Here is an 11105-nt window from a genome sequence, read left to right on the forward strand (position 1 = left end):
CCCCATGACCCCAAAGGGAATAAGCGGTAGGAAATGGATGGATGGATATATTTGCAAAACACTCCTAAAAACATTTTCCTTATGGACTATTATTGTGTGTAGAATTTTGAAGACAAAAATTCATGTACCGTATTTCCTTGAATTGCCGCCGGGGCGCTAATTAATTTAAAACCTCTTCTCACTCCTGCGCTTACCAAAGGCATGCGGTAAAAGTAAGCATGCGCTAATTATTTTAAAATCTCTTCTCACTCCGGCACTTACCAAAGGTATGCAGTAAAAATTTGAGTGTGAGGTAAGCTTGGACCTTAAATCCTACTGAATAGCTCTTAATCTTCTTCCCTTTATGCGATTTCAAATTACCGGTATTGAAATCAGCCTCTCCCATTTTGAAAATGATGACAGGGGAAGTGTCACTCGTGACGTTCATGAGTTTGACCAGGCGGTAATACTAAGCACGCGCTAATTATTTTGGGAAGCGAGTTTGACCCGGCAGTAATTAAAGGCAGGCGCATACTGTATGCCCTGCGGTAATTCAAGGAAATACGGTATTCAGTTTTTTAATAAGTAACAAAATAACAAAGTGGAAAAGTGAAGTGCTGTAAATACTTTCTGGATGCACTATATACTAGTGGTGTACCACAAGGTTCCATTTTAGGTCCTCTCTTTTTCATCATTTGGGCTATTCAACTGGTGGCCCAGGTCAAAAAACTTGTGAGACTCACATTTTTGCAACAGAGCCTTAAAAACACTACAGGACTGTCCTAGAAATGATCTTTGACAAGCTTTTAGAAGATCTTTGAAAACAGCAGAGCGCTCCTGAGAAAATAAACAGACCAAAATCAAGGACGCTGCCTCTCTGGAATATACAAGATAAGATAAGACTCCTTCGCTTTCTGGAAACAAGTTGAATATCCCTAGCGTATCAAGGGCACACAGCATTATGTCCTACATCGAATTACAGATGTATGCATGTAAACAGACTTCATCTAGAAGTGTGAAAAATGGAGAACCCCACCTATTTTGGGAATCTGACTGTTTTAGTGCATGTAAACAGAGTGAGTGAGAGTTTCATGAACGGTGCCTCAGTGAAAGAGTTAACCCCCGCCCCATCCCCGCCTGCTTCTTTCAGACTGGTACACTCAAATCTCCCCCATTCAGCGAGTCCCTCCTTTGCCCAGCCTCTGCAGGAGGCCCACCTGATTGGACAAAGGGACGCGGACACTATGTAGGGCGGGGGAAGGGCAGACTCTCCTCCTTTCTGCTGCTCATTGACAGCGTGTGACAGTGGTTGAATGGGCGACTTCAGTCGCTCCTTTTTCTTCCCCGTCCATCCAGTCCCAATCTTCCCCCGCTGCATCTCACCGAACTTACTACCCACAACAACCCCCAGCACCACCTTCAGGACTGTCTACTTTTATTTTCACGGAGGGCGTTTTCGTTGGGTTTTTTTTTTTCTTTTTTTAAACCAGCGCTACTGCAGTTTTCGGCTTGGAACTCAACCAATAAATGTGTCTGCTCATTGAATGGGATTTTAAGCTGGGGAAGATCACCATGCGTGGAATGGCTTGTCTGTGTTGGCTCTCTGGAGTTGTCTCAGACAGGTGAGCAATGCTGCCTTGTTTACGTTTGACATTGTATCAATCAGCAGTGCAGGTTTTGCAGGGGGCACGCCAGTGAGTGAGAACATGCATGTTAGATGGATAAAGTTTCCCACAATATATGGGTGACATGCTTGTAATAAGGGGCCATAAAGGAAGTATTTATATTATGATGCATGGTGTGAGTGATAGTGACACCGTGTCGCTCTCAGCACTGCAGCAGGACACCCCCTTCACAACATACCAGATGTTACATAACAGCTTGCACTGCGATACAACCTAAATGCTCAACACACAGAAGTTTGCAAAGAAAAAAGCTCATTCATGGCAGTTTTTTCAAGACCTTCTGAAAAAAAAAACCCATCACAGATCATCTCAATGGCAGCATATTATTAGTGTCTTTAAGAAGCCGCTTCAAAAATGTGAGTCCCTCACAAGTTTTCTGAACTGAACTCACGGGCCACCTGTTGAATTGCCCAGATGATGAAAAAGGGAGGACCTAAAATATAACAGCTGACTGCATCTGAAGTAAACAAGCTACAACAACACCTTCCCAGCAGGCACAAGATATCAAAACAACGTTAAGAACTTGTTGAATCAGGTCCTGACGTTGAACAACTCAAACCTAATGTTGAAACAACATCCATTTTCTACTGCTTGTCCCTTTTGGGGTCGCGGGGAGTCGCTGGAGCCTATCTCAGCTGCATTCGGACGGTAGGCGGGGTACACCCTGGACAAGTCGCCACCTCATCACAGGGCCAACATGCTTTTTGACGATGTTTAAAGGCCTACTGAAATGAGATTTTCTTATTCAAACGGGGATAGAAGGTCTATTCTATGTGTCATACTTGATCATTTCGCGATATTGCCATATTTTTGCTGAAAGGATTTAGTAGAGAACAGCCACGATAAAGTTTGCAACTTTCGGGGTTAAGAGAAAAGCCCTGCCTCTACCGAAAGTCGCAGACGATGACGTCACAAGTGTGGGGTCTCCTTAAATATTCACATTGATTTTAATGGGAGCGTCCAACAAAAAGTGCTATTCGGACCGAGAAAACGACAATTTCCCCATTAGTTTAAACGAGGATGAAAGATTCGTGTTTGAGGATATTGATAGCGAAAGACGAGGTAAAAAAAAAAAAAAACGCGATTGCATTGGGACGGATTCTGATGTTTTCAAACACATTTACTAGGATAATTCTGGGAAATCCCTTATCTTTCTATTGTGTTGCTAGTGTTTTAGTGAGTTTAATATTACCTGATAGTCGGGTGTCTTGACGCCAGTGTCTCAGGGGAGTCGACGGCAGCTATGGACGGCACAAGCTCAGCTTTTCTCCGGTAAGAAGCGACTTTTTAACCACAATTTTCTCACCGAAACCTGCTGGTTGAGAAGTGGTCGGGATCCATGTTTCTGATTCATAGTACAGTTTCACCTCCAGGAATTTTAAACAAGGAATCACAGTGTGGCTAAAGGCTAAAGCTTTCCAACTCCATCTTTCTACTTTGACTTCTCCAATATTAATTGAACAAATTGCAAAAGATTCAGCAACACAGATGTCCAAAATACTGTGACTTTTAGCTGTGTGTGTGTGCGCAGCGCTCATACTTCCTAAAAACCCGTGACGTCTTGCGTACACGTCATCATTACACAACATTTTCAAGACGAAACTACCGGGAAATTTAAAATTGCAATTTAGTAAACCAAAAAGGTCGTATTGGCATGTGTTGCAATGTTAATATTTCACCATTGATATATAAACTATCAGACTGCGTGGTGGGTAGTAGTGGGTTTCAGTAGGCCTTTAATCAATGTTGGGTTCTGACCTTGATTTTTGGTCATTTCTCAACCAATATTATACAAAACAAATACAATGTTGAAACCACATGCTTTTTGACAACGTGTATTCAATGCCAAGTTGTGACGTTGATTTGACCGTTGCTCTTTGGTCATTTGCCAGCCAACAACGTGGATCCAAAGTCGTTGTCATGATCCGTTACCCGGTTCATGTCATGATTTATGTTTGGTAGTTTTTCTGTTTTAGTCTGTTTCCTGGGTGAACTGTCTTTCCCTGTTTTCTTTTGGTTTCCATGGGCACTGATTCTCCTCACCTGTCTTAGTTTTGGGGACGGCGTGGCGAAGTTGGTAGAGTGGTTGTGCCAGTAATCTGAGGGTTACTGGTTCAATCCCCACCTTCTACCATCCTAGTCACGTCCGTTGTGTCTTTGGGCAAAACACTTCACCCTTGCTCCTGATGGGTCCTGGTAAACGCCTTGCATGGCAGCTCCCGCCGTCAGTGTGTGAATGGGCGAATGTGGAAATATTGTCAAAGCGCTTTGGGCTCTTAAAAAGGGGTAGAAAAGCGCTATACAAGTACAACCCATTTACCATTTTGCAATTAGTGTTCCCACCAGGTGTTTTGGTTAATCACTCCCCTTTATAGTTTCCTGTCACCCAGCAGTAGTTCCTGGGTCAATGTTTGTTATAGGCAACATTTAAATTCTCCTGTTTTTTCTCCTCGCTGTAGTGATTTTGTACACACTAGCATTCCTCGTTTTTCACTCTTGATGACATTTTGTGTTTTTTTTTTTGACTCCACGCTTGCTAGTATCCTTAGTTTTGTATTTTTGTCCTGCGTTTGATTTATTAAAAAGACTTAATCTTACCTCCACGCTACTCCTGCTTGTCTTTTGTATAGGAAGGAACGCTACCAGCGGAGCCATTCGCCCGCCAGGACGAAACAGCCGCCCCAATTTACAAATACAACTATTTTGCAACGTTTAGTGTTGTCTGTCTATCTGTGTTGGCCCTGGGATGAGGCCACGACCCCGAGAGGGACAAGCGGTAGAAAATAGATGTTTAGAAGTCACTTTCAAAAAACGTATACATATATAATCAACATTGCATCAATGTCTTTTGCCTGCTGGGTTAGTTATATAAATCACATTACAAACTGCCAAAAAGTCAAGGACCTAGAAGCGTGCCTTGAGGAACGCCTCTGTTATGTAAATCGTAAGTTTAGACCCCAGTCTGCTATGTTTGCTAGCAAGGTTTAAAAGTCGACGCAAGGATCTGCCAATGTGTTAACAGTGGTCCAAGTTCTTTGACACAACAGGAGCACTCTAATGTTTTTAGAACTTTACTGCAGAAATGTATGTCTCCCAAGTTTTGAACTGAACTCGGGGGCCGGTATGGTGTCATTTTAGTCCCAGTTGAGTAACCTTGCGCTAGAATTTCTTGATTTTCCATCTGCATGTACTTTACTGTATTATTGCCAAAACTATTCCTTCTATGCATTTACTTATCGCCTGCCACTTATTGTAATTCCTCTTTGTTTTCGTTAAACCACTGTATGACAATTACAACTTTATTTCGGCATGTCAAATATTTTTTGTACTAACCACATATCTGTGTGTTTGTCCTTTCGATGTCTCCACGCAGTTTAAGAGGATGCTAAACCGAGAACTGACTCAACTATCAGAGACCAGTCGCTCAGGGAATCAGGTGTCCGAATTCATCGCCAATACCTTTTTAGGTGAGTTACATTGTCTCAAAAAGTATGCACAACAATGTGGCATTACTGGTGTCAGATAAGACTTGTTGATTTTTTTTTTATCAGTTTTAATCTGGACTTTTTGTGGCCCTAAACAAGTTTTTTTTGTGGTTCCATTTCGGTCCTTATATTACTCGTGTAAAACACTCGGGGGTATAAGGCTGACTGCAGCCTAGTGAGTATTATGTATTGTTAGTATTATATAATGTCCAATGTTTGTATTAATAGGTAAAACAATTGTTTGATAGGTCCAAGGGAAAATAAAAGTGTTGGATATCTCCTACTGCAGTGAAGCCAATTCAAAACTGCCATGCAGCTTTGGCATTAATTGAAAAAGTAAACAAAATTGTGGAAACGCTATGAACAAACAAATGTTACTTTTGACACTATATTATTGGGAGAAGGTTTGGCTACGATATAAACTTAAATAATATGGGCGTTATAGAAATACCGAAGTAAATCTGTCACGATGAAGGCATTCAAAGCAATGCTAAATTAGCAAATATCTCTCTGTGCTTTTGAATGGACGCTGCTAAACTGAACTTTTACAAAGGACATGTTGACTCATCACCACCGAATAAAAGTTTAGTAGAGACAAAATATAATTGTGTTCATGTGGCATTTAAGTCCATTAAAGTAGAAGTAAACGCCTGCACAACGTGCACAGTGATGATCAGCTACTGAAAGGAACAGCTGTCATAACTATGTGGCCCCTTTGCTTTTGTAGCGCTAAACACCAGCATAAAGGGTTTATGCCAGGGGCCAGCCCTGGTTTTCACAAATATTAGATATACTTTTATTCATCCAACAATATAGTAATGTCGCTGTTCAATTAAAAAGCTTGCATCTCGATTTCATTTTCAAATTGTTTCATTTTTTTATTTTTGTTGGCTTTTTAGGTTGTTTTTTTTTTAGTTTAATCAGTGACCGCGTTGCCCATTGAATTGAATGGAAATCAAATTAATCTTTCAATCAAGTTTAACATGTACCATGCCTTTAAAGAGAAAAATAAATGTTTAGATACGTATATAAAACATTCAATAGCATGTAGTAGTAGTTTTAGGAAGTAATGTAATAAAATATTTACCTTGAAGAGTGGAGTTCTAAAGTATTTCCTTTCAGCTGCTTTCCCGTCAAACACACCATCAGCAGCTTCTACATTTTATCATAAATAAATGTTGGTTGAGATAATATGTTAAAGTTGTTGGCTGGCGTTATCCTGTCCTCCTGCTTCAGTATGGTGCAGACGCGCAGTGATACACTCCAATTGCTTTGCCAAGTAACTAATTTACATCCTCAGTCGTGTTTTTTGATCATTTCTTTCTTTAATTCAGTGACTGCCATCTGCTTCAGTTTCTCAGCACCATCCTTCACACTGACTTTCTTTGTTCTAATGGTTAGAAAAACAAAGTTATGTCCATTTCTCGCTATAAGCTACTGTTAGCGAGTACGACCAGATGTTTTGCTCGGATTTTACGGGGTCCACTGTGACGTTAGTGATCCGAAATTTTGCGTGAAACCCAAAGCATAAAAATTAGCTAAGCCACAACTTGTATCCCGAAAAAGTGGTATTCCAATGTACCACTCCACTTGCCTTTTATTTCACATTACACTCAATTAACGGTTTCAGCTGAAATCGGTGCCCAACATGTAATTTTCCCCACTTTCATGTTTGTACATTTTTGTAATTCTCCTGCAAAGGTAGGACTGTTAAATATTGTGTTGTCTTCATAAATACTGGTTTACAGCAAAGTATAAACTATGATGAAAGTGCATTAGCCGAAAGGTGTATGTGTGATGTGTGTGAAAGGGGGAATGAGCAATACTGCACAAAAAGAAAAAGGCCACATGGGTATGTCTAATGTCTAAATATTACCAAGGAGGACTAAATTGGGGCAAATAAGTATTTGATCCCTTAATTTGTATTAGTTCCATTTCTGAATGTATGCCAATAGTGGTGTCTTTGTCAAAAAAACTTCTTGTTGATGGTTTTGTAGTCCATCCAGTCTTGTGTAGGTCTACTATGGTCAATTGACAGCTCTTTAGGTTGAATAGGCGACATTGTTTCTGCGACAGGTGTCTTCAGTCCACATAACGAACGAATTAAGACAGAAGTAAAGTCGTCCCTTGTTTATCACTGTTAATTGGTTCCGAACATGATCACGATAAATGAAGGTAGGAATCTACTTGTAATAGACTGCAATCGAATGAATCTCATTCTTTGCAATTGAAAACAAGAAAATATTGTTTTAGCGTAATTGCGCCCCTTAAAACACCAGATGTTGCCAGAAAACCCTGAGCACAATTGTCTGAGCTTTGATTAGCTTAAATGAGTTTAACTGCCATCATACTGCTGAAATGCAATGACAGTCAATGAAAACGGGCTGTTATATATAACAAGGCAGATGTAAATAAGTGCATTTGGAAAGTATTTACAGCGCTTCACTTTTCCCACATTTATTATATTATGAAATGAAATAAATTCATTTTTGTCCTCAAAACTCTACGCACAATAACCCATAATGACTATGTGAAAAGGTTATCTTTACAAATGTTTGCAAATGTATATAAGTATTCATAGCCTTCGCTCAATATTGATGGACTGTTGGCAGCAATTACAGCCTCGAGTCTTTCTGAATATGATGCCACAAGCTTTTGCAGAAATGGTTGTCCTTCTGGAAAGTTCACCTCTCTACAGAGGAATGGTGTAGGTCTGACAGAGTGACCATCGATTCTTGGTCACTTCCTTAACTAGGGTCCTTCTCCCTTGATCGCCCCATTTGGACAGCTGGCCAGCTCGAGGGAAAGTCCCGATGGTTCCAAACTTCAAATTTACAAATGAGTGAATTGGGATCCTTTTCTGTACCTTTCCCCAAATTTGTGCCTCAAGACGATCATGTCTGGGAGGTCTACAGACAATTCCTTCAACTTCATTCTTGGTTTGTGGTCCGCCATGCATGGTCAAGTTTACTACCTTTATATATAGACAGGTGTGAGCCTTTCCAAATCATGTGCAACCAACTGCATTTACCAAAGGTAGAGTCCAATTACGCTGTAGGAACATCTTAAGGATGATCAGTTGAAACAGGATGCCTCTGAGCTCACTTTTGAGCTTCACGGCAAAGGCTGTGAATACTCATGTATTTTTTATTTTTTATATATTTGAAAAAAAAAACATTTTCACATTATAGAGCAGTGGTTCTCAACCTTTTTTCAGTGATGTACCCCCTGTGAACATGTTTTTTAATTCAAGTACCCCTAATCAGAGCAAAGCATTTTTGGTTGAAAAAAAGAGATAAAGAAGGAAAATACAGCACTATGTCATCAGTTTCTGATTTATTAATTTGTATAAAAGTGCAAAGTATTGCTCATTTGTAGTGGTCTTTCTTGAACTATTTGGAAAAAAAGATCTAAAAACAACTGAAAACTTGTTGAAAAATAAACAAGTGATTCAATTATAAATAAAGATTTCTACATTATGAAGAAATCATCAACTTAAAGTGCCCTCTTTGGGGATTGTAATAGAGATCCATCTGGATTCATGAAGTTAATTCTAAAAATTTCTTCCCATAAAAATAAATCTTTAACATCAATATTTATGGAACATGTCCACAAAAAATCTAACTGTCAACACTGAATATTGCATTGTTGCATTTCTTTTCACAGTTTATGAACTTAAATTCACATTTTGTTAAAGTATTATTCAATAAATATATTTATAAATCATTTTTGAATTGTTGCTATTTTTAGAATATTTAAAAAAAATCCCACGTACCCCTTGGCATACCTTCAAGTACCCCCAGGGGTACGCGTACCCTCATTTGAGAACCACTTTTATAGAGTATTGTGTGTAGAATTGTGAGGAAAAAATAATTTATTCAATTTTGGAACAAGGCTGAAACAAAACAAAATGTGGACAAAGTGAATACTTTCCAGCTGCACCGTAAAAGACCTGTGTGAACTTTCTCTCTCATTCTAGCTCAGTATTAATTGCAATTTTTTTGTCGACTGTATTAAAATCACTGTTGTCATGAATTATTGACCTACTGCATTCAAAGCTGCTATTACCCCAATCGCCAATATTCTGCTCTGGAACTAATTTTTTTTATTGCATATTTTCTAATTATTCGTTTTTTTTTCAAATGTTTATTTATTGATTTGATAGTTAAGTTGAAGTACCAATGATTGTCACACACTAGGTGTGGTGAATTTTGTTCTCTGCATTTGACCCATTCCCTTGATCACCCCCTGGGAAGTGAGGGGAGCAGTGGGTAGCAGCGGTGCCACGCCCGGGAATCATTTATGGTGATATAACCCCCAATTCCAACCTTTGATGCTGAGTGCCAAGCAGGGAGGCAATGGGTCTCATTTTTGTATAGTCTTTGGTATGACTCAGCTGGGGTTTGAACTCACAACCTACCGATCTCAGGGCGGACCACTAGGCCACTGAATGGGTCCAGGGGAAAACATGATACACCTGATGGGAAACAGACATTCTTTTCCACCCTTCCTCTCCAAATTTTTTTATAAAGAAAAGTACAAATTTAAAATTAAATAAAATGAAAATGCCCCTGCGATGAGGTGGCGACTTGTCCAGGGTGTACCCCGCCTTCCGCCTGATTGTAGCTGAGATAGGCGCCATACCCCCCGCGACCCCAAAAGGGAATAAGCGGTAGAAAATGGATTGATGGATGGAAAATGAAAATGTAAAAACACACAAAAAAAAATAGTAGTCTTACATTTTCTTGCCATAGATCAGTGACAGTGGGTGGTATTGCCAAAAAAAAAAGTTGTTTTGGCAAAAAGACTTTAACCTTAAAAAAACAAAAAACAAATAAAAATAAAAAATTATATCAAAATAAATTGATCTGAAGTTCTTAAAATATTTTAAGCTTTGAAAGTAAAACAAATATTAACTTATTGCTGACTTATGACACTTTTAGGAACGGGTCCCTTTTGGATCCCAAATGTAAGTGTATAGAGTCAATCTTAAGGTTGCACAAAATCATATTAATCATTTTTAGAATATGCCGAGGGCCAACAAAAAACGAGCTGTCTGCTGTAAATTCCCGCACTTTGGACACCCTTGTAACCAAGGAGAAGAAAAAAGAACAGGTCTCAGTTAAAAGGAATCGAATAATAAGCTAGTTTTTAAGTGAGAGTTGGGAAGAGAGGACCGTATTTTTTTTTTTTTTTACCCCTGTGACGCTAAAAAAGGAGGCGCTGTGACAGACAGCATTCCCGAACACATTGTGTGGCGTTGTCATAGCAACAGGGTGCAATAATATTAGAGGGCATGTTGCATCCATAGAAGACTCGGTCTGTCGGGAGGATGGCGGCTCAGCCCAGTGAGAGGGTAGCTGTCAGTCACACGGTGTTTTGATATGGCTTCCTCGACGTCAAGCCTGGCTCTGAACGGAGATGACCGCCATGGTTTCGGGTGTGAGGAAAAGGAGGCACTATGAGAGAGGTGAGAGGGGGGCTCCTTGCGTGACGCCAGCACTGTGGTGGCTTTGCATCCTTATGGCGGCGTGTGTGCTTCTCCCCTCGTACTTGGACGTCATTAGATTGTCCGTTGTAGACATGGCTTGTTGGCGCAGCTCAAGGCTCCACTATTTGGCAGGGAAAAAAGTGATGAGTCATTTCAAACACGAGGTGCCTATGGGGACGGCGTGATTGTGTCTGCATGTCACGTGGAGGTCATGTTGTGCCTTTCTTGTTTAGTAATATTATAGCCATGTTGTTTTTATCATCATGGATGATGACAACCTGTATGTTAAGTATGGTAAAAAAAAAAGCTTATTTTTTTTATGAGAAAATATGTAGACCAGTTTATGCATAATCACCTTTTGGCTGGTGTTAGTAGGTTCTTTATACATGTTTCTGTTGTCAGAAATATTGTAAACTTTGCTAAATGTTTATCAACACTTCACATTCATCGATAGCTACAGTAGTG

General features: G+C 39.8%; 1 protein-coding gene across 8 annotated transcripts in view; it reads left to right on the forward strand.

The window, feature by feature from the left end:
- The window catches only part of LOC133540631 (cAMP-specific 3',5'-cyclic phosphodiesterase 4D-like), a 232097-nt gene that overhangs the window by 185691 nt on the left and 35301 nt on the right, over positions 1-11105 (forward strand). For all 8 annotated transcript variants that reach the window (XM_061883402.1, XM_061883406.1, XM_061883403.1 and 5 more), the window contains one exon: positions 5038-5131. In XM_061883402.1, the coding sequence (XP_061739386.1) occupies positions 5038-5131 (94 nt within the window). The remainder of the gene's footprint in view (positions 1-5037; positions 5132-11105) is intronic.

This window comes from Nerophis ophidion, linkage group LG22 (genome assembly GCF_033978795.1).
Source record: "Nerophis ophidion isolate RoL-2023_Sa linkage group LG22, RoL_Noph_v1.0, whole genome shotgun sequence".
Classification (NCBI taxonomy): Eukaryota; Metazoa; Chordata; class Actinopteri; order Syngnathiformes; family Syngnathidae; genus Nerophis; species Nerophis ophidion.